The sequence below is a fragment of the Diospyros lotus genome, chromosome 1 (genome assembly GCF_014633365.1).
Source record: "Diospyros lotus cultivar Yz01 chromosome 1, ASM1463336v1, whole genome shotgun sequence".
Classification (NCBI taxonomy): Eukaryota; Viridiplantae; Streptophyta; class Magnoliopsida; order Ericales; family Ebenaceae; genus Diospyros; species Diospyros lotus.
Window position 1 is genome coordinate 42,440,244 of NC_068338.1, and position 26,465 is coordinate 42,466,708.

Genomic DNA, 26,465 nt, shown 5'->3' on the forward strand with positions numbered 1-26,465 from the left:
CCGTCAATGGCGTTTGCGACACCTATTTAGTCTGAGTTGTTGTTTTCTCTTAGGTAAGTGTTCTCGGTCATTATTAAACTCATATATTTGTGATTATTCTCCGTTCCTTGGTGGATCCTATTGTGTGTGGAAGCTTGTGTGACTTGGGTGAGGGGTGTTGATCGATCGAGAGGTTTGGGGGTTTGAGGGTTTCAGTTCTTAGGGGTTTTGGCTCCTTTATGGCTTGGTATCCTTATTATTGGAGTTACTTAAGTGGTGTTGACGAGCCTAGAACTGAGCCTTGATCCATTGTCTTTGTGACTGTCATTCGTTGGCCGAAACAGAGAGTTAACTTCTTGTTCTCGCATTCTTTACTTTTAGTTTAAATCTGGTTCGATTTTGGTTTGCACTAACCCTTTCTGTTTTGTAATTTTTTCCGCAACAACCATCAAACGAATACTAATATGCAGTAACTAGCATTTATCATGTCAACCAAGATGGAAACCAAAGTACAAGAAAGTAAGGTAATTACAAACAACCTTTGGATTCCAAACTACAATAATAATTTGGTATATAGGAATAAAAATAATTAAAAGCAAAGAAATAATTATTATTTCGGTAGTGGACCTTTCCCTTCACGGGTACACACTACTAAACCAAGAGCAGGTTCTATTCATCAAATCATTTGGCAAATATGAAAGCACAAAAGAGAAGCAAAAAACGACTTCCATCTTGGTGCCCTATTTCGATCATCTTTGCTTGTGCGGTAATGGTGATCGTTTAGAGTTATGGCTATGAGAAAGCTTATACATTGGTTTGTTAGGCATCACAAGGTGTACAGTGAAAGACTGAGAACTCGATGAATAAAGTGGTTTACCGGAAAACTGAATTTCGCCAAACTTTTCTTTTTTTGTTTCTTATCCTGTATATATATATATTTTATATAATTTGAAAATAGATAAATTAATTCTTTGATAATTTATTCATAACAGTGACTCATTTACGGTCAATATATTAAATATGAAGTAAACATAATTTTTTAAATTATGTGTTTTTTGTCAAACATAAAATTGTATTATTATTTTATTATATTATTAACTTCATTCTTTATTATTTAATTCAAATATCAAATTCGCTGTTTTTAGGGTTTTTACTGATAATCCCGTCCCATTTTTCTTTTTAGCTTTCCTCAACCCTCTTTCTTTCTGACTGAGAGAACGTTAATTGGTGGCATCTCGGACCAATTGACATGCCGAGAGAGGGTTGGGCCTGGGCCCATTGATAGGCCGAGAAAGCAAGCCTTACAATTCGGCCCAACAACTTTCCCACGTGCGAAGCGCTGGCAGCACAGAAGCAGATCTCTCTGATTCTTTGCAGAAGCCTAAAGGTCTGATGAAAACACAATCGCAACGTTCGACATTTCATTCGCGAAGAAATGCGTGTCTCTTCATCTCTCTTTCTTCCTCCTTAAGAGTTCACTCCGACAATAAGGCCATCGTACTCTGATCCTACTCCAGGGCCGCAATTCGATACTTACAGCGGGAGAGAGATGGCTTTCATGGCGGTCTTGGAGTCGGATCTACGCGCTCTGTCCGCCGAAGCCCGCCGGAGGTACCCCGCCATCAAAGACGGAGCCGAGCACGCTATACTGAAGGTCAGACCTCCGTTTTTATACGACATCAACCGCTCGTTTCACAGCGTGCATTCTGATTTTTAGTGATCAATTTTTGTGTTTTGTCAATTGCATTGAGTTGCACTTGCACATATTGTTTTTGGTCCATGGAATCTGGTCCAGACCAAGTGTTTTGAACTCTTAAATTTTGATCCATCAGGAAGTTTTCGCTTTAGTGGTGGTCGTTGATGCTCTTTTTGATTGCTTAGGTAGTTACCAGTTTATTAGTTTTTGGACGAATATCTATTCACTTTTTTTTCCCACTGCCTAGCCTAAGTAATCACGAGAATTAAATTTAGCTTCAAATCTTCCATTTTATGTTCTTTTGTTGTCCCCCCAAAAAATATGTAGTTCCAATCATAAACATAATGGAGAGAACAGAAAATGGGCGATAATTCTAGTGTCTGTCAAGGTTTTTTTTCTTATTTAGTGAACGCTGTTGAGTCAAATTTCTGTTCATCGTTTTCTTCTCAATTAATTCGGGTTAAAGTTGTCGGTTCCTTTCATAGTATTCTTGTTTATGGCAATGATAGTGCAAGATGTGCAAATTGGTTAAATTTAGGCCATGGCAGCTGGCATTGTCGCAGTTGCGCTGGCAAGATCTCATTGAAATTTATTCTTGATTTGATGGCACATTGCAGCTTCGATCATTGTCAAGCCCTAGTGAAATTGCACAGAATGAGGATATACTACGGATTTTTCTGATAGCTTGTGATGTTAAAGCCGTGAAGCTGAGTGTTATTGGACTTTCTTGCCTGCAGAAGCTCATATCTCATGATGCAGTTGCTCCTTCAGCTTTGAGGGAGATACTTGCCACCTTGAAAGAGGTATTTCAAATATCAATTTTCTATGGCTAAGATGTTGCTAAGAATGCAATGATCAGGATTTTTTATAATTTGAAGCGGGCAAAAATTTTTGACATCCTAAAGGCCTAGTGTTTTATAGTATAGATGTTCATGATTTATTTCTAATAAATGTGTAGAAAGTTTGGATATTTTATTGAATAATGTTTTTCAATTAAACAATAAAATTTATCCGACTTTCTATTAGTTAAAAAAGGTACTATGTTAAAGATCATCTAATAGAATATATACTTATCGTACAATCTGCTGTAAACTATTATTAATCATGCTGGCATATGCTTGAATTCCTAGAACTGCTGAAGAAAAAGAGCTAATTGTCCATTCCCTCTTCCCAGTCAGGAGAGAATGAACGGTATACTGGTTTGGCCCCATACCATGGGCCTTTTAGCTGATTGGATATGTCAGTCTATTAACTTGCCATTGCTTAGGTGGCAACAGAAAACTGTTTAGTTTCTGAGCGCATTAGATCAAGATACCTCTAGGTAATATCTAATTAGTTACGAGGTTTTTTCTAACCATGCTTGTTTCCAGGTTCCATTTTGAGTGGAGTTTGATGCATCTGCAATCCAATATTATTTTTTGTTTCTAGTCACGGGTTTCAAGTTGTGAAAACAGCTTTTTGCACAAAACCGACCCTCCCTCACCCTTGCAAGCGGGGATGCCCTTCAGTCAAGAAAATGCTACATGTATAGTAATGCTGAGGAAAGAGAATAATTTGCTAAACAATATGGAGTTCCATATAAGAGCTGACAATTGCTTGTCTATGGTGTTGACATTATCTCTGGGGTGGTCATTATATGTTTCTTAACAATGACATTTGCATCATTATTTCTGTCTCTGGCTGTTCTATTCACGATGAATAGTTCAATTTGGTATTCAAAATCTTATATTGCATCTTCTTTTCCCCCTTGTCAGCATGCTGAAATGGCAGATGAGACTGTTCAACTCAAGACCTTGCAAACCATATTGATAATATTTCAGTCACGCTTACAACCTGAAAATGAGGTGAGCATTGACCATATACATATATGATATATCCATCTGAGTTTGAGCTAGATGTGCTCATATAGGAGGCTTGAAAGTTTTGCTGGTTTATTTAACTTGTAAATTAGTCCACGAGGCATTGAAAACCTCATCTAATATTCAAATACCTAACTACTGATCCCTGTACAATCGGTTTGTCTTCCTGATACTTTTCCTTGCTTGTGATTGGTTAACCCAATGTTATTGGTCGAATTTTAGCGAAAACAGATCAAGGATTAATTTAAGACATAGGAGAAGAAATACCTCTTGCTTAAAAATTTGACCTGGACAAGAAAGTTTCTGTTTGCACCAAGGCCCTTCTCACTCATTTGCTATTCCAACTCCAGAAAGGAGCAAGAGGAAAGGAGGGCCCCCCGTGGGGGGTGTTAAGCTACTGGATAATTTCTGACTTAATTGTTCTACAATTCTCAGGAAAATATGGCCCAGGGTCTTGGTATTAGCCTCCGGCTTCTTGAAAACAACAGATCCTCTGACAGTGTGAGAAAGTAGGTCTCCCTGTTTGCAGAAAATGCTGAATTATTTAATAGTTCCTGTGAGAAATCTTTGTCATCTACTTTTTGTTGAATCTATCACAGTACTGCTGCAGCAACCTTTAGGCAAGCAGTAGCATTGGTTTTTGATCATTTGGTCTGTGCGGAGTCACTTCCTGTGGGCAAAGTTGGTTCTGGAGGATATATTTCTCGAAGTACTTCTGTGACTACTGATGTTAATCGCAGTATTAATCGTGCAGAGTACGTATTATCTCATTGACAATCAATTTATTGTCCCTGTTTTCTCTCTCCTTACGGGGGTTAGCTGCACCATCTACTCATTCTCAGTGGCTGGTGCCTTATGATTGGCTTGGCCATTAGTAAATGTTTTTTACATGCTTGTGTCTAAGAGCTGTTTTCAGTGTAACAGATAAATTTGAGTTATGGATATCTTCACATACTTAATATGTTCAGTGTGTTTATCTTATTGCTGTTTGGTTACAAGTAACCTGCTGTTTGGTAGGTTGTCTCAACACTTCTTAATGCTTATTTGCATGGCATGAATTGCAGTTCTGACACCTGGAATCAACAGGTCATTGGAACATGATTTTATTTCTGGAGGCCCTTCATTGATGAGGAAGACCCTAACTAAAGCTGGAAAGCTTGGACTACTATTGCTTGAAGACCTGACAGCTCTAGCTGCAGGTGTATCTGTATGTGCTGATTTTGCATTGGTGAACTGTTTCCATTGATGCATTATGGTGTATGATGTGCTTGTTTGATTGAGCTCAGAAGCTCAGAAGCTCATAACTATTTTGTTAATATTCTCTAATTTTTATGCCTGTATCAAATGTCATTTTTATTGCTGATGATTAAAATATTATTCTGTGTCTATTGTTACTCATTTTTTTGATAATTAATAATTTACTTGTGCAAAATATTAATGCTTCCTCCTGTCAGGCAATCTGGTTACGTGTCGGTTCCATTCAGCGGACATTTGTACTTGATATACTAGAGTAAGGAATCCTTCTCTTTAATAATATTATATTCCCAAAACTTGAATTGCTCTGAATGTTATGAACATGTATCCCACTTTAAGTGGAAGTGCTTTAGCAGCATGCTTTTTTAACATCATATACACCATGCAATTCTTAACACATATCATATTTGGAATAATTTGACCTAGAATAATCAGTTTTAACACTTTTTTGTTGTTTAAATAATTTGCTATTATTTTTTATTACTACAGAGAATTTACTAAAACATTCTTCGAATTTCCTGCATGTCCATTGATCTTTCTAATCTAAAGTTTATATATATTCTTGCACATATCAATCAAGTTTATATATACTCTGAAGGGAACATGAGCTATACATTTTATTGACGCATAAGTTTAAAAGAAATAAGGCAAGCATTAAAAAAGATGAAAAATCATAAGGTGGTGGGACCGGATAATATATACCAATAGAATCATGGAAATGCATGGGAGAAGAGGCCATCTCCTGGCTAGCGAAATTATTTAACGCGATCTTTAAATAAAAAAAGATGCCAAATAAGTGGAGGAAGAGTATTTTGATTCCTATATATAAGAACAAATGAGATGTTCAAAATTGTGAAAATTACAATAATGAGCCATATCATGAAACTTTGGGAGAGAGTAATAGAGTAGAGGCTCAGAAAAGAAACAGAAGTCATGGAAAATTAATTTGGTTTCATGCCTGGTAGGTCAACAATGAAAGCTATATACCTATTGAGGTACCTAATGGAAAGGTATCGAGATCATCAGAAGGACCTGCATATGGTGTTTATAGATCTAAAAAAGGCCTATGATAGGGTTCTTAGAGAAGTATTATGGAGGGTTTTAGAGAAGAAAGGAGTTCGAATAGTCTATATACAAGCCCTTAAGGACATTTATCATGGTACAGAGACAATGGTCAGAACATGCAGAGGGGATATTGAACCATTTAAAATTACAATGGGACTGCATCAAGATTTTGCACTAAGTCCGTACTTATTTGCTTTAGTAATGGATGGACTCACTAAACACATTCAGACAAAGGTGCCATGGTGTATGCTATTTGCAGATGACATAGTGTTGGTGGATGAAACAAAAGAGGGAGTGAACACTAAGCTTGAGTTGTGGAGAAACAATTTAGAATCTGAGGGATTTAAATTAAGTAGAAGGAAAACAAAATATATGGAATGTAAATTTAGTAAGAATGCAAGAGTGAAGGATGTTATAATAAAATTGGAAGACCAAATCATACAAAGAAAAGACCATTTTTGATATTTGGGATCAGTGATTCAAAAAGATGGAGAAATTCACGAGGATGTCATGCATAGAATTAAGGCAGGTTGGTTAAAATGGAGAAATGCATCGGGGGTGTTATATGATGGTAAAATCCCATTAGAACTAAAAGGAAAATTCTATAGAACAGTTATAAGATCAGTTTTGTTGTATGACTCAGAATGTTGGACAGTTAAATACCAACATGAGCAAAAGACGAGCGTAGCGGAGATTGTTGGTCCCTTGACACACAATGGCCACTTAAGAGGGGGGGGGTTGAATTGAGTGATTAAAAATTTATCAACCGAATTCTTCCCTTTTAAAAACTCTTGAGATTTTCTTATACAAAGTAAATACTTGTTATAAATATATATATGTTTGAGAGTGATAGCAATATAAATACACAGACAACCACAATATTAACACAAGATATATAGTGGTTTGGTGTCTCCAACACCTACTCCACTCTCTCAAGGTCAATCCGACACTTGAGGTTCCACTAAAACCACAATACTAGGTTTCCATACAAGATCACCTAGCAAACTTGTACACCCGAGGTTTTCCCCTTAGCTCATCTCGGAAACTAATACGATAAATACACCTAGATTACTTGGGCTCTAAGACGCCAGTCACAATTCACAATTAATACAAATAAACAATCCTATGTCCAACAAACTTGGACTAATATGGATATGAATACAATGAAAATATACAAGGTAAATGAATGAATATAATGATACAATAGTTACCAATAAAAAGAAAACTTCTTATTCTTTGGCTTGGGCTCCAAATGATGTAATCTTTAATCTTGAGCCTTGGATTGCTTTACTTGAGTTGCTTGAGAGCTTGGGTGTGCTTTAGGAAGATAGGAAATGATAGAGCATTTGCCTTCTCCAAAAATCCCTTCTTGATATTTATAATGGAGGTTCCAACGGATTTTTAACGGCTAGAAAAAATTCGACCGTTGGACCCGAGGAGTCAACTTCTCTAAAACAGGATTCGACTCTCATTTTAAGTGAGAGTCGACTCTAGTTATATAAGAGTTGACTTCTATAATGCTAGAATCGACTCTTCGAAAAACACCAATGCTGCCAGGTCGACTTTGCATAACATGCTCTCGGTTGGGTCGACTTTAACTTAAGGGGAGTCGACTCTAGATATACAAGAGTCGACTTCTGAAGCCAATTTTATAGAAAATAGATTTTATACATATAACAATTGTTTGAAGATATAAACCATATAGCATGTATACATCACAAGATATTTGCATTTCTTTAAGTAAATGTTCTCATTTTATTTTATTTATATTTTACCTTCCATTTACTTTAATACATAAATGTAAATAAGAAAGTAGCCCCCATTTGGATTCAATAAAAATATTTAAAAAATCAAAATCCATAACAATAAGAAAGTAGAATTTTGGTTTTAGTACAAAATCGGAATTTATCGATTTTACCACCCCCAAATACATACCTTCTATTTCTTAAAAAATTCATTAAAATCATTTTAACAACAATGAATATTAGCTATCGAAATATCGGGAAATAGTTTTTCAAAATGAAAACATTTTCTTATATGTCCCTTTATAATGCGCTAATATTCCAGACTTAGAGAAATAATATTTATTGGTTCATTTTGATACACAAAATACTATAATACTTAAAAATATATTATCTACCATAAGACATCAAAAATCCATTAGGGGTTTTAAATATATCAAAAATAGTTTTACTAAAATTATGTTTTGTCAAACATCAAAACACACAATAGGTTTATTGGAGCAATTTGGCTCAACAGAGATAAGGATGCTAAGATGGATGTGCGGCCATACAAGAAAAAATAAATTAGAAATGAGGTTATTCGTAATAAGATAGGAGTAATGCCAATTGAGAAGAAGATGAGAGAGACTAGACTAAGATGGTTTGGTCATGTGAGAAGAAGATCAAGAGACACTCATATGAGGGGAGTTAATGAAATAGAACAATTAGTCAAAAAAAGAAGTAAAGGTAGACCCAAGAAAATTTTGGGAGAGACATTAAAGTTTGATATGAAGTGTATGGGCCTAAATGAAGATATGACAAAAGACAAAAATACATGGAAATTTAGAATTCATGTAGCCGACCCCACACAGTGGGATAAAGGCTGGATATGTTGTTGTTGCTTTTATGTCATAAGCTTGGTCTTAAGCTGTCTCCTATGTCTTCTGGTTTTGCTGCTACTCCAAACAAGTAACAACACAAGACTTCTTCCTTTACGGAGTCTGATTTGAGGGGGAATGTAGAAAAGAGATAATATCTGTTTGTTTTACAGTTGTTGTAAATTCTTGTTAGAATACCACTTGACTGCTACAGTTATGATTTTGTTAGATTGTTTACATTCTGTTGCTTTTAGTTAGTTTGTTGTTATCAAGTTGCTCAACTTGATGTAACTTGCAAGTTATTTGTTAACATGGATTAGCTGAATATAAATACTTAGCTAATTCTTATTCCTATTCGAGAAAGGCATTATTTTTTTCCGGGAACACTCTTCTCTTTTCCTCCTGTGTTTTCTCTCAATCTTTCTTCATCACTACCTTGAAGCTCTCGCTTCACCCTTGACCCTTGCAAATAGAGGACCCTCGTGTATTGAGGACATCCTTATACTAAAATGGGTAATTGGTTTAGGGTGGCTTGTTTCAAAAAAGTAAATTCTTAGGAAGAGATAATCAGTGGGAGATGGTAGATTATAGTAGTAATGGAGATAAACAATATTGTTTAGATTTCATAATGTTTGATCTGATGAGTTTTATGGGGGCTGTAGGGTACCTAATGTAACCCTATTTTAAATGGACTTATGACCAGCTGTAAAAAGAGGAACACCCTCAACACTAGAAGACTGAGCCACATACAGTTTCTCTTCACCTTGCCATCAACCATTTTTTAAATCTTTCTTAGATACAACTATAACATGTCAAAGCTTTAATCCCACCATGTGGTTAATCTTTCTTACATATTCTAATACATATAAGATTTCTTGATCTTAAATTTTGAAGACAAAAGATATCAATGGAAATAGTTGATGTCTGATATTCTTATTAAGTGTTAAACAACTCGTGATTTCATAGTGTTACTTATAAAGAAAGTTTATACTGTTACATGTGTTCAGTGTTCTTTGTTGAAATGCAACATATGCTTTCTTCATTGAAAAGAGCAATCATGAATCTTAATCCCACTATCTTTCTTTGAAGAAGGAAAAGAAAAGCCATTGCCATATACATGTATGTATTAACAAATTCTGGGGCCACTTTGGTTCTAAGCACTTCTCTATCCAATGTCATATCTTCTGTAAAGCCATGATATCCAATTAAGGGTTTCCTGCCATGTTCTTTTGGTATTCCTCTGCCTCTTTTTGCTATGCCGTTTAATTTGTATCAGGGCATTTAAATTCCAAGTGACAGCCAAAAAATGCCTTAAACGTTTGTGTTAAATTGTTAACCAACATCTCATCTAAAAAGCTTAAGCTGTTAGATAGAGGGTTAATTTTGTCGTTTCATTTTTACTCTCAACATACCCTCTCATGTATGGCTTTACTTCACACCATAATTGGTCCAAACATGTGCAACTATTTGAACATTGGTTAGCGGTGAGGTTTCAATTCAGGACCTTTGCCTACTCCAATATCACGTTGGTTAACCACATCTCATTAAAAGCTTAAGCTATTAGATAGAAGGTTTACTTTTATATTTTTATTTTTCTTGTCAACAGTTTGTTTAATAATGTCGATTTACTTGTACTTTGGCATCTATAGCTAGGTGCAATGGATATGCTCCTAGTACTTGTGTGTGTCTTGAGAATGCTCATTTTGTTGCTTAATTATTGTAACAAGTCATTGGGAAGGTTCTTTGTGGATGCAAAGGAATAGTTTAGTAATCATCCTAGATGTTGTTCACTTCTTGATCTGTTTCTTTTTACAATAAATTACAAGATATTTTATTTGTTTCCTTGGGGTTTTGCAGGTTCATTCTCTCTAATTATGTGGTCGTATTTAGAACCTTGATTCCATATGAGCAGGTGATACCACAATGTCATGTTTCCAAAAGCGTTTATACTTGGTACTTAAAAATATGTCAATGAAATTCTATTGGATGAATACTTTCCTAAAAAACTTAAGCTATTAAGGAATGAACCAATGGTACATATCAGGCTCCTGCACCCTCCCTTGTTTGTGATCCTCGTCTGGATTCTGGAGCAACAACAAACTATACTTGGCTACTAGTCAAGCAGGCTGATGATTTTAGGGCCAAGGTTCACCTGGATATAGAGTCTGATCACCAGTTTGTCCAATGAATTTGGTGGCCTAGGCTTAAAATTAATGTTTACCAAACAGGGTCTCTGAACCATAGCCAGTGATTTTCCTCCAGAATGCTTGAGCAGCATTATGCAATCACAGTTCAGGTGACTTGGGCCATGTCACATGTGCCAGTTTGGATGCTTAAGGATATCGAGGACAACTATGAAGCAATTGAAATCTAAAACCTCCAACTCCGCCTTTTGCTTCATGTCCTCCCTTCAGCACCGTAGATGTGAGTCGTAGATGCCACTATCTTCCCCTCGTTTGGAGCTGTGAAATGCAGCATCTTTCTTATCTTAGGTTACAAGTTTTTTTAAAAGATTAAGCTGTGAGATAAAATATAAATAAAGTATTTGTATCAGAAAGTTCTTTCATTGCCTCAAGATGGCATATTATTATGAAACAGGTCTTGCGCCACCAGATATGTTCGCTTCTCATGACTTCACTTCGTACCAATTCTGAGGTGATTCTTTGTTGACAAGGCTAAGAATCTTTTTACCTGAATTTTCTTTAAAGTGTTGTCTATAATATGCCATCTGGATTTTTTTTTTCTTCTCCTAATTTCATCATATTCTATCCGAAATCAGATTGAAGGAGAAGCAGGAGAACCTTATTTTCGCCGCTTGGTCTTGCGATCAGTGGCCCATATAATAAGGCTTTACAGTTCATCTCTTATCACTGAATGTGAGGTATGGTGACTTAATAATTATTGCTTCTTCCTTTGGCTGTGAAATAGATACCAAAAAGCAAAAGACTTTGATATCTTTCCTTTTGTGGCTGTGTTACGGCCTGCAGTCCACGTTCACAGTTTCTGAATTAACTGACTTCAAAAACATTCATAACGTTGTCTGCTCTCCATAATATAGAACTGCTTCCTACTGCTTTTCATATTAGCTCGAAAGCTTTTCAGTGACCATTTCTGTAATATTCATATCTTCCAAAGAACTTCCCTGTTTTTCTTTTTTCTTTTTCTTTCTATAAATGAGGAATATGCTATACAAACTTACAAACTCATGTTCTACTTGATCACTCAGTGGCCATTGAATAGTTTGAACTTAAAATTAAATGGGGAGCACCTAGGTTCAAGGGGTGCGTGGAGCAGAGGTGCAAGGTGCAGATATGTGAAGCACACAACTATCCATAATATTTATAAAATAGTTATATACATTATTTCCAATTTGTGAACAACCCCATCCGCAAGGTCAAGAGCCCAAATGGGTTGTCTTTGATGTTGGGTTTGAACTATGAAAAATGAAAGTAAACTATAGGGGCTGGAAATATAACCATGCTAGGCACCCATAGATTTCACCTTTGAGCATGTAAGGCAAAAATCAAATCTATTTAATGCCAACTCCATATTTCTGAAACCATCAATTACTGAAATAAAGGATTTAAAATTCTATGAGGTGACTAGAAAATAGTATAAAAGTTAGTACATGCATCAATCATGTTTATATGTAAAACAAAACACACCAAAAGGCATCTTGAACCTTGTTATAAATGATTATTAGAATGAGGTTTCATATCCATAAGATTTATGGAAGTGGCATAAAATATAAGATAATTCACAACTCTCATTTCCTAGTGTTATGCCATGTTCAGTTCAAACTGCATCACTGTTATTGCTATTGCTACTGCTGCTGCTACTACTTAAATTTTTTTGATACAGTTAGAATTGGAATTTATTTTCAATTTTATTATTTTCTGGAAAAAAAAGTTTTGCAGACTACAATATATTATCTGGTGCATCTTTGGTTAAGCCATAAGTTCATATGCTTTATCTCCTTCTACATCTTTTATTTAAGGCATGAGTCCATGTACTTTGTCTCCTACATCTTTAACCAAGTTATATATATTCCATTTTTGTTTGTTGATGTAGTTAGATCTGCATGCCTGAATTTTGAATACTAAACCACAAGAAGTTTTCTCTTTTCTTTTGAGTCCAGGTTTTCCTTAGCATGTTAGTGAAGTTTGTATCTCTTGATTTGCCATTGTGGCATCGGATTCTTGTTCTTGAAGTATTGCGGGTATATCCAACAAACTTGGGATACAGAAAATTCATTCTCTTGTTAGTTACACACACACACACACCAAATCATATATTCGATCACTTGCAATGTCTAAGACTTGTATCTAAAATTTGAGAGTGCAAGTTAACAGGGGTTTTGTGTGGAGGCACGAACTCTGAGAGTTCTTTTCCAGAACTTTGACATGTAAGCTCAACTGCTCCTTTTTGTACTCCATTTATTTTTTGTCTTTATTTTTTAATATATAATTAGCTCTCTGTTATTTTCTTTTTTGTGCTAATACTTTTATTTTTTCTTAGTATTTGAAAATTTGATAATTAGTTAGTTCACAATTCACAACTTTCATTTTTCTTGTTAAGAAAATATTTTTTCACAGAGAAGTCACTTGATGTTCTATATATTGGGTATAATGGATGAATCTACATAATGAGAGTTAATCTTATCTGGCTAAGTAGTCATGGCTAGGCTCACCTAAACATTATCATTTCTAGGTCATTGTAGTTATTTATACTTTATGAGATAATATTTCCCTTATATTGTAAGGTTTGTGTCATCCAGTGTCCTTACAAGGAATCCTTCTCCATTTTCATATAGAGAGTTTATTGTAAACCATATTGTTAGCATTTGTTATGGTCAATGTACATGCTAGACTATTGGAAGATTTGTTCTCTAGAATATTTCTCTTGAAAGAGGAAGATTGAAACACTAGATTCTTCCATAAAAATGACCTTGCACATAGAAGATGAATTTGTATCAATATTTTTTGTTAAAAGAGAAGAAATTACTTCTGAAGAAGGTATCTCTTATAATGTGATTTTTTTAAATCTCTTTATTAGAAGGATGAGGTGTGGATCCCGCCCTTCCCTTGGGTAGATTTCAATCTTGTTTTAGATAACTGAAAAGCATGGATTGAAACAAGTCTACTGGAAGTGAATAGGGATAAGGCTCATGCTCCAAATGGGTTTTCTTTGGCTTTTTTCAGCATTATTGGGATTTGGAATTGGAAGTATGTGAATATCATTACATGAAATGAAACAACAAATATCTTTCTTCTGTTGGAGCTTTCAACCCAAAATCAAATAAAGATTTTGATACATGGTTAGGAATTGAAATAGAAGACAAAGAAGTGATAAAGTAGTAATGAAATGCGACAAGGACTAGGATTCATGGGACACAATTAGAAATCTGGATGGGCAGTGCATGAACATCAATCTACCTTTGTCAATGGCAATAGGTAAGACTGACTACTGAAAATTTGGACTTGGGGGCAAATTAGAAGTTGGCAGGGCACATGGTGGCTACTTTAGCCTTAGCCCTATGGAGTAGATAGAGAAACAATTGCATTGAGACAATGGACATAGATAAGGAGGATGTAGAACAATTAACTAGAGCATATAGAGATGGGATCAAGCAAGATGGTACGCCAAAGGAAAAGTATCCTCCTGGTCACAAGTGGAATAAGTTTTGAGTAGAATTTGTTGTTGATTCAAAAAATGTAACATCAAGACAGGAAAATACTTTGTGAAAGTTAGGAGGATATTCCAAGTACAAGAAAATTATCCTCAAGATCCCTAGATGAATAAGTTGTCAGTAAAATATGGCGTCAAATAAAAAAATATAACACCAGGGAAGTAAAGAATTCATAGAGGGGGTAGGATTGTAACACTTATACTCCTTTTGTGACTATAATGGAAGAAAACACATTTGTGACCTTGAGGATTCAACTTTTCAACTCTACTAGGCAATTGGTTAACAAATGAAATGGCTAAATATGCAAGCTGGAAGATGAATAATGATATATGAGGAAGAATGAATGAATGAAGAGATTTACTTTTAAAATAGAAGAGGGCATCCTGTTAATAAGATAGCAAGTTATAGGAATAACATCACCCTAAGTAACTTTGGATACATTCTTGTGAAAAACTAAATAAAGAGAAGTTTCATAACATGCCTATTCCTCCTCTCAGCTACCCCATTTTTTTTATGGAGTACGAGAATAAGAAAATTGATGAATAATGCTAGCACTAATTCTAAATTTACAAAAAAGGTTTTGAGAAATCTTCTTTGTAATTATCACTTAGAACTATGCACATTTATAAGTTAAATTGCTTTTGTTCTTTGCACAAAATGCAATAAAAATGAAGAATTACTTAAAACGAATTTAGATTAAATGAAGTTAAGTGACTTTTGAAAAATAACCAACAAATATAACAAAATATTGAAATTCCAGTTTTTGAAGGAATTACTCAACCACATGTCAAGTTTGTAGCATTATAGATTTTTCTTATTATTTGGTTGAAGGGAGAATTGTTGTTGTTTTGAATGATATGATTTTGTCTTCCAACCCCCACCACCCTGGTCCATGCTTTTAGCTAAAAATGTGCTGTTTTATGTGAATACTGCAAAAGTTGCTCCCCTTATCTCTTAGGGTTTCATGCTGGTCTATGATGTTATAATCCAACCAGTTTCTGTGAAAGTTATTATTTGAAGAAGAAAAAGGGCTTACACTTGTTCTCATTGTTTGGTGGTGAGCCTTGGACATAAAGAAGGAAAATATCTCCACTTTTCTTCTGCACTTGATTTCATTTTACCTACATATTGTCATATCTTTGGACCTGCCTTGCAGGCATGCCAAGAACACAAATGTTGTGGAGGGTATGGCAAAAGCTCTTGCTCGGGTTGTTTCAAGTGTACAGGTCAAAGAGATACCCCCTTAATCATCCTCTCTCATAACTTCATTTTATTGTATATCTGGCTAAATCACTACCACGGGGAATGTTGCACTGGACCTAATACTGGGGCAGCCTTATGAAAGCATAATGGATGGAAATTGTTTTATGCAATTTCTGAATAGAGACTGTACAACAACACAAAGGCTCTATGGATGGATACAAGATAAAATAGGCTTGATTGTGAAACCTCATGTTATAGGATCTCCAGAAAACTTGGGTTAAAGGGTTTGAGCAGCTGCCCAGTTTGGGTTTAGATTTAGGTTTTCGGTTTTAGTGTAATAGCTAACGTGTATATGAAGGGATTGGAGCCAATTGGACCTCAATATAGGAGTTTCATGCTGAAAGTAAGACTCCTGAATCTGTGAACAGCAAGCTGCAAGCGGTACTTTTCTTAATTTGGTATAAGCAGTTGTTTCATGCTTAAATAGGGATTAATTACAATTGCCAAGGGTTTCTTTTATGGTACGAAGAGTAACTTTTGGGCCTGGTTGCAGTGTAAGATGCCAAAAAATCACGAGAAAGAAAGTAGAGGAACTCACACAAATCCAAAAACAGGACTCACACCCCAAAACTGGCACAACCCACAGTGAACCATAGCCCTGGTAGTGGCAAGCCTGCCTCAAATATTTAGCCATGTGTTAGTATTCATTTCCAGTTCATATTCCTTGGGCCAATTCCAAGAAAAATTATTTTTGCTCGTAGACAATTTATTTCAATTTCAATTTCTTGCTATGAATTAATAATTTCTATCTATGTGCACATACATTGTAACATCATGATCTCAATTATGTTCATATTTTGCACATGTTGGTGGTTTATTGCCCAACATTCTGTGCCTTACAACAAAGTTGTTCCCCATTAATCTCTCTATTTTTTTTGGGACTATTGATCCAAAGGTATTTGAACTAATCTTTTCCTGGAATGATTTGATCTTCAAGTTCTACCATAATGTCATCTGCACATGTATTTTGCTAAACTTACATTCCATAAATTCTATTTTAAATTTGCTGGAGTTAAAAACTTTTAGATTCTAAAATTACTCCTCTCTAAAAGGTTAAGTGTTTAAATGAGTTGGTGGTTGACAATTCTCACTGTGAGCCCAATGTTTGAATAGCTGCACATATAATTCATTTATCTGTATCCATTAATCTGCTGCCACATTTTTATTCAGTTATTCTATGCAGACTGTCTTGCATTCTGTAGTGTGCATTCTGCTTGTTATTAATTGTAACCAATATCACGACAAGATGAGTCGTTTGTAAAACTAAAAGAAATGGGTGGAGGCTTGAAGCTGAAGCTGTATTTCTAAATTAACCAATTAGTGATAAATAAATTATTCTAACAATATCTACTCCACCTTTAAGCATGCGTTCTGCTTATAATGACATTAGTTATCAAGAATACCCCCTCCCCTGCCCCACATCTCTCTCTCTCTCTCAGAGACATGCACAAGCCAGATGATATACGATACTTAAACATGCTTTTGGTGGTCTCTGTCATGGAGAATTACTCTGTGTTATGGATTATCCCTTTTCCTTGCTATATACTTTTTATGAATTCTAGACCTCTAGTATCTAGAATTCACGATGTTTGATTCAACAAGTTTTCAGGTGGTTGTTGGCCATCTAACATAATCCTTCTTTATTTATAGAAGAATAAAAGAAAACATTTTGGATAAGTTCATTGCCTTAGATGATTGAACTTGATAACTTCTCAGGTTCAGGACACAAGCGAAGAAAGCCTGGCAGCTGTTGCTGGAATGTTTAGTAGTAAAGCTAAAGGTAATCGAATACTTTAATTGTTGATTTGTACACCAAAGTACTGCTTGGTTGTCTGGACATCTTATAAATGATGGAAACGTGAGATTTTATGATGTTGGTTATCTGTTTCTGAGTATGATACCTCAAGTGTACGTCTGCATGTGTAGTTTAATAACAACATTAATGCTTGTTGTAATTAGTTTGAAGTGAGAATCATGTAATGTGCCATAATATAAATTGTGAAACTGAAACAGGATTAAGCTGCAGAGATAACTATTTGTTTGCTCAAAATTCAAATTTACTGTTGTGGAAAGAGAAAATCATTTCAAGCGTGATGCTTTTGCAAAATATCTCATATGAATCATGAAGACAATGATATTAGAAAAAAAAAAAAACAAAAATGGAATGGTGGGTATTCAAGTCTGACAAACCATGCTGTTTGAAAGAAATGCAAATAATGGATCTCTGAGGAGAAAGTAATTCACATCTTACTAGCCATGGAAGTTAGGGCATTATAGTTGTGGGAGGTCCCAATGCTATCCCGTATGTCAACCTTCTGTGCTTCAGGAATGTTAATAAGTGCCATCTTGGGAGCTGGCTTGTTTAGCATTAAGGCTTCCGTTAAGATTATACTTGTGAATCTAGTTTACTAGTTGAAGTCCTTTTATGTAGTTTATGTATCAGTGTCTGGAAATGTTGCTGAGATATTCAGATAAAATTTCTGAAGAAATCATAATTTAGTGAGTGAAGACTGAGCTCAAAACTCCTGAAGCAGTATAGAGTTATGTCTTCTCCAGTTCCTTCCTCCTCCTCTATGCTGATCTGGAATTAGATTTATCTTTACTTATTTCTGATTATGTAAATGTCATGTACCTAGGGTTAACCTAAGGTTTGAATAGGAATTTTGAGAGGAATTGGAAATATAGAATTAGAGGGAGAATTAGACTGAAGAGGGGGAGATAACAGCAAGAATAGAGGGAGGTTTGTAGACAGACAGAGAGAAAGAGAGGGAATCAGAAGGAAACAAGAGAGATCAGAACAGTTGGGAGAGAAATCAGAGAGGAAATTGAGAGAGAATTCTTGAGAGGGAAACCTGAGATTCAATTATCATTCAAAACATACATTCTCTAACTACCTTAGCCTATTTATAGGCTTAACAAATGAATGTACTAACAGCTACAGCATAAGAGTACAACCAAAAGAGAAACACATATAATACATATTACTAATCTATCCTTGGGGATGCTTGGGGTCATGACACTAAAAAGGTAAGTGAGAAATTTGTTTAACTTAAGGAGCATGACTGCAAGTATTTAGATTGATCTTGTGTAGTGGACTGGAGATTCTTATGTTTCTTCAATAGTCTGTCTAACAAAATTTGACAGTGACACAAAATTACTGCTTGGCAGGGATTGAATGGAGCTTAGATAATGATGCATCAAATGCTGCTGTTTTGGTTGCAAGTGAAGCCCATGCAATAACTTTGGCCATTGAAGGTTTGCTTGGCGTTGTATTTACTGTGGCTACTTTGACAGATGAGGCAGTGGATGTTGGTGAGGTAATTCTATCTGGAGGTGCACATATTTTAATATGTTTGCACATGATCTGAAAAATATATATGCATATGTATTGAAGTTGATGGTATTACATGAGAGCATATACATCTATAAGCATACCTTGGTTCTTGTTATTTTTTCAATTTGTGGGCTAACATGTATGTGTAACACTACTCAGCTTGAATCCCCTAGATATGAGTCTGACCTATCAACAAAGTCCACTGGGGAAACTGCTGCTCTATGCATTTCAATGGTTGATTCAGTGTGGTTGACCATATTGGATGCATTGTCCTTGATTCTAGCAAAGTATGTTGCTTTTATTTCTGATGTTTATAATTAGTTGGTAGTAAATTCAATTTTTGCTCCTGACTTGTTAATTTCATAGGTCACAAGGAGAGGCTATTGTATTGGAGATACTAAAGGGGTATCAAGCATTTACACAGGTGCATCAAATATACATAACTATCCATTTGAATATCCTTTGATATTATTTTCATTTCTTAACTTCTTCAAAATTAGTCATCTTCAAGGCCATGGTTCTTTCTTTGTAGCTACTTAGTGATAAGTCCAAGTCTCTAAGGTTGCGTTCTCTTTGCTGTTTTTAAATCATTTTTAGTTTTCAATTTTCTAAAATAATGAAAACACGTTCTCTTTGCTGTTTTTAAAAATGCATTTTTGAAAACAAAAAAAAAATGTGAAGAAAACTCAAAACAACAAAAAGTTGTTTTGAGTGTTTTCATCCAAAACAAACTCAAAACTCAAAACACATTTATTTATTTTTTTATTCATATTTTATTATTATAATGAAAAAAATATATTACAAAATTCATTAACTTTAAAATGTAGTTTTTTTTTAATAATTTATAAACATTAAATATTTTTAATTTACTAAATAATCAAATTTATTGAATAAAATATCATTAAAAATTTATTTTCAAAATTTCAAAGAGAACGCGTTTTCTAATTTTTTGTTTTGAGAAATAGTTTTTCAAAATGACAAAGAGAACATATTTTCAATTTTCTGAAAATAGATTACCAAAACAGAAAACTGAAAATAAATTCAAAACTCAAAACTGAAAATTGAAAAACGAAGAGAACGTAGCCTAAGCTTCTTGTCTCTTTTGAAAAAGTTGATTTAATGTTAAACCTCTACAATTGTCATTGTGTGGTTATTAACAGGCATGTGGGGTCCTTCATGCTGTAGAACCATTAAACTCATTTTTAGCTTCCCTCTGCAAATTTACAATCAATATTCCATCTGAAACAGAAAAGAGGAGGTATATTCTATTTTCGCTTTACTTATGTTTTGCATCAAAGAATATTATGTGGATTCTGTCATATGCTGTCTTGGCTGCTTTTTTAGTTTAACAGCCTGTGTTATGGGGGCTATTGGCATTCTTAGTGCCCCTAAGGAGATTCAAGATGAGTGGTGTGAAGAGACATTAGAGAATATTGATAGTATATGATGAAGAGCCCATAATACAGGTGATATGCTTTCTTGTTTCTTTACACCATTCAGGTTGAATCTCCTTGGGGGCACTAAGAATTCCAAGAGTCTGTATTACAGGTGATATGGTAATGATAATAAGCAACTAAAAGTGACCCAAGGGAATATAAATAGCATATGATGAATGAACTAAGTACGGATATGGTAATAATAAATATGAGCTAACTGCATCGCACAAAATGCGACCCAAGCATCTAAAACACAGGGAGGGAGGGAGCCTGGTGAACAGTGAAAAGAATAGCCTAGCACCATTTGGTCCTTCAATCCTGCTTTCTTTAGTCCTAGTGCAGAATACATGGCTAGGATTGAAACACAGGAATTTTTTTTCTATTTTTCCAAATTTTTGTTCATATTTTGCTAAGCTTTATAAATTCAAAATACAAAACTAACTTCGATAATGTTTTGGATCACTTGTCTTATTGAGATATGGGCTTACAAATGAGAGTTCTGCAGTGTTTTACAATCCCCTGGTTCAAAACGTTCTGAACTATTGGTTGATCAAAGGGATGGCGTTGTCCTTACGCCCAAGAATGTGCAGGTATGTTTTGGCTTTTCATTTTTATGCCTGTCTAGATGAACATATGCAGGACTATAAGATTAGTATACTCTCTGAAATCTGACTTCAACTGGTCTTCGGAACTCAGGCCTTAAGGACCCTCTTTAATGTAGCTCATCGGTTGCACAACGTTTTGGGCCCTTCATGGGTATTGGTATGTCTACCTGTTTGAACTAGAACTTTTACCTACTTTGATATGGTTCTAGAAGCTTATGTTATTAGAGAGATGGGCAACTTCATGTTTTTTATTTCCTATTGACATGTATCAGATTAATGAAGCTTATTCCTTACAATTTTAATTTTGGCCTTCAAATTTTTGTAGGTTTTGGAGACCCTAGCAGCCTTAGACCGAGCAATACATTCTCCCCATGCAACTACTCAGGTGATTTGGAAATCATTTTCTTAATTCATTTTCTCAAGTGGTTGTCAGAAGTTGGTTGTACTTTCTTGTTGTTTATATTTGTATATACTAAAATTTCAAGTGTCCTAAAAAGGTTTGATTGCAAGCATCCATTTAGTTTTATGAAGTTGATAAGTTGCTATATTCATAACTTATACAAACTTTTTAAGTCTTTCACTTGATTGGTTCCAGAGTGTTGTTATCATAATACAACAATTGAAACTTGTTTGTCTCGGGGAAGCTCAACAAAAAGTTGGATGGAAGAGCAAGATCTATTCTGAAGGTCCTTTGGAAGGGTGGCTCTGGAAGGGTCTTCAGGCCGCAGAAGGGTCTTCTAGGGGCTATTGAAGAGTATCCCAAAGGGGTCTTTAGGTGCCTCGGGAACTTTGGGTCCTCCAGTCTTCTGATCTACAAGGCTGAGGGCAGTTAGAAAACACACGAGGATATCTCCCACGCGGGTCCTCTAATGCCTAAGTTAGGAACAATCATGATGCGGAAGCGGTGATGTAGATGTAGTGTAATGTAGATGGTGTCTTCAGAAGAGTAAGGACTCTTTGAAAGAGTTGTGTATAGAAGAGTCAGAAGGGAGTCCTGTTACGACCCTGGGGTTTGGCTAGGGTTTAGAAAGGAATTTGGTAAGAATGCGAGAGAGAGAGAGAGAGAGCAAAAAGGGAGAGAGAGACAAAACAGAAACAAAGAGAATTGAGGGAGAGTTGGGAGAAGTTAGAGAGTGGGAAACTGATTTCAAATTCATTCATAAGCTGCCATTCTCTACTTCTACAGCCTATTTATAGGCTATTACATCCCTTTAGTTAGTAACTAACTATAGGTACAACACCATAACAGTCTAAGGTACAACAAAGACAAATACATGTAACAAAAAAATTACTCCTATGCCCTTGGAGTCGTGACAATCCCTTCTCCTTGAAAGGTTTCTTGTCCCCAAGAAACTTATTACAACCAAACTGTTGTTTTTTCATCCAATGCCCATCTTCATCATCTGATTTCTTCTTCACATTTTTTTGTTCTTTTCTTTTGCTTTCCCTTTTGTTTTTCCTCAACAGTAACAATACTATGACTTGCTACAATACCAAGTCCATCTATCCACCTCTTCTCTATTGCCATTGAAAATGGTTCCCATTGATTTGTCATTCTTGCAACCATATCATTTCCAATCATAGAAAGGAGTTCAAACTTCTTTACAGGCCAAAATCTGATTTGACGCTACAATTCTCTAATTGAAATAGGAATAAACAAAACACCAAGAGTCTCGTTCCCCTCAACAAAAAATTCCTCCGCCATCTTCTCCTTCCTCATCTTTAGTGGAGGTATCCTCAATTGGAGTATCTTTTACTTCCTAATTGTTGGTGTACACCAAAGGCTCACTTTCAGTAGATTTTTCCTCCAATGGAACCTCAATAGCTATTTCAACAATTACCATTCCTTTCTTGTCAGCTTGAATTGCCTGATCCAATTCAGGTTTTTCTTTATTCTTTGCAACTACCATTCCTATTCTTAGGACCTTATCAGCCTCATATTTCTCATCAGCTGTATGAACACCATCTTCATCGCAATCCTTCTCTTCCAGTGCTACTTCATCAACTTCCGGCAAATATAAATTGTGATCCCCACTGATATCCTTGTTCGAACTCTCTTCCTTGCCTCGAAGTCTTTAGTTACAATTGGTTGGTCCAACTCTAATTTTTCCTCAGATTCCTACTTGAGATGATTTGCAGCCTTAGAAGCTCCTTTAGTCAATTGGCTGCTTTTAGTAGAACCGTTGGGCTGCAGCCCATGCTTTCTAAAAATGGCTTCCAAGGCGAGTTCTTGAAACCTTGCTTTCTCAACCGCCTGTTTCACGGTTGCAGGCATCATCATCTTGACTATTAACCTTAGTTCGTCCTTCAGGCCACTAATAAAACTTGATACAAAATAGTGCTCCTCTGTCAAAACTGGCTAAGCATTCCACATTAGGAACCTTAGCTCCTCAAATCTAACCTAATAATCTATCACCGATCCCTCTTGCCTTAATTTGTTAAACACCTCAATCACATCAATCATGTTCTTCCCCCCAAATCAATCACATAAATCTTTAGGAAAATCAGACCGCCTGACCCCCCCTTCCCTAGGCATTGGGGTATGATTGGGAGTGTGGGAAAATGATCCTCTTACCTAAATTTCCAGTTCCAAAGCCAATAGTTCCTCTATCTCTTGCAGACCAGAGATCCTAGGGAGGATGCCATGGTTGGGCAGAATTGGATCGACTACTGCCTGGGGAGGAAAATCCAATGATAGCCAGAATTGAGGTAGCGAAGACAACATGTTGAACATATTGTTGATCCGCTAGCCATATTGCTTCATCGTCTTTCAATGCCTCTCCAAGTCTCTCTGCACTCCTTCTTGAGAGGCAACGAGGTCCTCCCTCATGTTTTCTTTGTTAGCCGCACTATCCTCCCAGTTATGGGTCATTGCCTCACGCCTTTGTGTTATCCTGAACTCCCACGCCTTCATCCCTAATTCAATCTATTTCATCCTGATCCCCTCAATCATCATTTAGTTCCCGATTTTGAATGCGCCCTACTTCTTCAGATAATTCCCGATCAAGACCTAGCAGTGTGTACCGAATGGCCGAAGCTGCTCCTTGGCCCGATAGCCAATTCTGATTGGAATTACTGTAGATTAGTGATCGCCTGACCTCTGTAACAGCTTCCAAGGACCACAAACTGCTTTCTGAAAAATCAATTTTTTTTCTCACCACTTCCGACCGCACCTTCCTTCTTGCCTCAACCTCAATACAGTAGTTGAGGACCTCTAGATCTTTCGCAGCTGAGTTTGTCACGGTCCTGCTCTACCACTTTAAATTGCTAGAAATCATTACAAAAAATTAACCTATAGGTATCGCCCAAGCCAACCTACAGTAGCTAATAACTGTCGGCTCTGATCTACCCTCAAATTCAAGCCAAGAACTGTGTTCCTCTGCTTCGCCTTCAATTCCGCCACGAATTGCTCGAAGATTGCCTAGCTCTGCTTGCTGCCAAGATCACTAGGTTGGATCGCCTAGCCCGCTCAATTATGGTCCATCTCTTCTACCTTCAAGTCGACTCAAAATTCACTGCTCAGAAATTAACGTCTGAGTGGAGAAATTGACAGCATGAGAATCGTCGTCAGTAGAAATTTGCTTCTAAACGGTTTTTGAACTCAATCGCTCAAGGCTCTACTTCTAATTCTTTTGAATTTAGTACCTCTCATCTGAAATTGAATTGCCAATCAAAGCCTACAGTTGCACAAGAATTTGTTTCTCGTAGTCGCCCTCTTGATTTGCTTCAATAGCCGAAGACCATCTTCAAATTTCGAACCTGATGGCTACAAGTTTGCTGATTGTCAGACTTGCTTGCAACTACTCATGATCGCTACAAATTCAAGATCACCTAGGCTTACTTCCACGTCGTGCCTTCACTACTCGCCAGAATCGAAGTGATTCAACAACCACCCTAGCCGCGCCTTCTTCTCACCCAACATTGCTGGAATCACTACCAGAAGTCGCCGGCAATCAATCAACTGATAATCAGCTTCCTGTGATTTAATCGGCTCTGTTACAGTCCTTCAAGTCGCCTCTGAAGTGAGTCTTGTCCTCTCCTTCAGCAATCTGACTCGCCTCCAATATTATTACTTGAATTCGCCGAAAATGATGTGCAACTTTCGAAACAAACTTGCGGTTTGCAATTCTGAAACCAACATCTGATAATCATTGGTCTGTTGAATTTTCGAAAATTGTTGATCTACGATCAGCTTCCAAAAACGGTAGGGGAAGGAAGAGCTTTTGAGAACCGGTAGCTTTGATACCAAATGTTACGACCCTAGGGTTTGGTTAGGGTTTAGAAAGGAATTTGGTAAGAATGCGAGAAAGAGAGAGCAAAAAGGGAGAGAGACAAAACAAGAACATAGAGAATTGAGGGAGAAGAGAGGAAAACCAAGGGAGAGTTGGGAGAAGTCAGAGAGAAAAACTGATTTCAAATTCATTCATAAGCTACCATTCTCTACTTCTATAGTCTATTTATAGGCTGTTACATCCCTTCAGTTAGTAACTAACTATAGGTACAACATCATAACAGTCTAAGGCACAACAAAGACAAATACATGTAACATAAAAATTACTCTTATGCCCTTGGGGTCGTGACAGGTTCTTGGGTTTTTGGAGATGGTCCAGGAGGTGAAGAGTCAGGGGGTATTTATACCCCTCGAGAACTGGGACACGTGGCAAACCTGGACATGTGGCACACATCCATGGGGGCATGTGGCACGACCCTTCGAGTGAGGGCATTTGGATGCCATTGGGTTAGGCTTTGGGATGACTTGGCCTTCAGGAGAGCTAGCCTCCAAAGGCTTCGAAAGACTTAATTGGGCCTTCGGGGAAGCAGTCCCCGAAGGGTCTTCAGATGATTGTTCTAAGTCTTCGGGGAGGCTAGGCCCCGAAGGGTTTTCGGATGGACTCTTTGGGGTCTTCGGGTGAAAGGCCATAGAAGACCTGGGAGAGACGATTCTCCCAGGCCCAAACGGACTTATCTAGGGGAACTCTCCTGGGTGCCCTCCATAGGGAACCTCATGGAATGTATGCTACAACATAGAGCTAACTGTAGATCAAAAAATATCTTTACCAATCTGTTTTGAGGGAAATCAGCAGAGGATCATACCAAAGTCCATGCAGTTTACAGCCAAAAACTGAACTTGGAACTCCAACAAAAGAAACTGTTGAAAGGAATTTTATACAACTGAACTGAACTGCAGTGCTCCCCTCCGCCAACCAAAACCAAGAAAAAGAAAAAGAAATCCAAAACATATGAAAAATAGTACCATAAAATTTGAAAAGACTGAAAGTGGATAAATGCAAAAGAGAGAGTTGGGGGCAGGGTTTTGCAGAGAACCAAGCCTAATAATATGTGGATAGATATAAAAGACAAAAAAAAAAATTACCTGTTAATTAGCCATGTTAATGAGTCAGATTCTGGTGTTCATTTACAAGAACAAATGAGATGTTCAAAGTTGTGAAAATTAGATAAGGATCAAGCTAATGAGTTATACTATGAAACTTTGGGGGAGGGTGATTGAACAAGGTTAAGAAGAGAAATCAAGGTAATTGAAACCAACTTGGTTTCATTCCTTGTAGGTCAATAGTAGAAGCTATCTATTTGCTGAGGTGTTTGATGTAAAGGTTTAGAGATAAATAGAAGAAGTTTGTTTGATGTCATTTGATAATGTTTTCAAACTTCAAAAAAGCCTATGATA

The 26,465-nt window shown here is 36.3% G+C and overlaps 1 protein-coding gene across 39 annotated transcripts in view; it reads left to right on the top strand.

Annotated features, from left to right (window-relative positions):
- Window positions 1-26,465, top strand: part of LOC127802068 (cysteine synthase-like) — a 185,882-nt gene that overhangs the window by 82,336 nt on the left and 77,081 nt on the right. For 35 of the 39 annotated variants that reach the window (XM_052337864.1, XM_052337751.1, XM_052337862.1 and 32 more), the window contains 18 exons: window positions 3,970-4,043; window positions 4,134-4,289; window positions 4,621-4,741; window positions 4,989-5,044; window positions 10,310-10,364; window positions 11,051-11,107; window positions 11,232-11,333; window positions 12,591-12,671; window positions 12,805-12,857; window positions 15,298-15,367; window positions 17,121-17,184; window positions 18,573-18,721; window positions 18,898-19,025; window positions 19,105-19,162; window positions 19,899-19,996; window positions 20,680-20,764; window positions 20,871-20,936; window positions 21,105-21,164. In XM_052337864.1, coding sequence (XP_052193824.1) covers window positions 3,970-4,043; window positions 4,134-4,289; window positions 4,621-4,741; window positions 4,989-5,044; window positions 10,310-10,364; window positions 11,051-11,107; window positions 11,232-11,333; window positions 12,591-12,671; window positions 12,805-12,857; window positions 15,298-15,367; window positions 17,121-17,184; window positions 18,573-18,721; window positions 18,898-19,025; window positions 19,105-19,162; window positions 19,899-19,996; window positions 20,680-20,764; window positions 20,871-20,936; window positions 21,105-21,164 — 1,533 coding nt within the window. Of the gene's footprint in view, window positions 1-1,352; window positions 1,634-2,292; window positions 2,479-3,429; window positions 3,520-3,969; window positions 4,044-4,133; window positions 4,290-4,620; window positions 4,742-4,988; window positions 5,045-10,309; window positions 10,365-11,050; window positions 11,108-11,231; window positions 11,334-12,590; window positions 12,672-12,804; window positions 12,858-15,297; window positions 15,368-17,120; window positions 17,185-18,572; window positions 18,722-18,897; window positions 19,026-19,104; window positions 19,163-19,898; window positions 19,997-20,679; window positions 20,765-20,870; window positions 20,937-21,104; window positions 21,165-26,465 lie in introns of those variants that run through there. The other 4 variants (XM_052337923.1, XM_052337916.1, XM_052337742.1 and 1 more) reach the window with 2 other exon arrangements.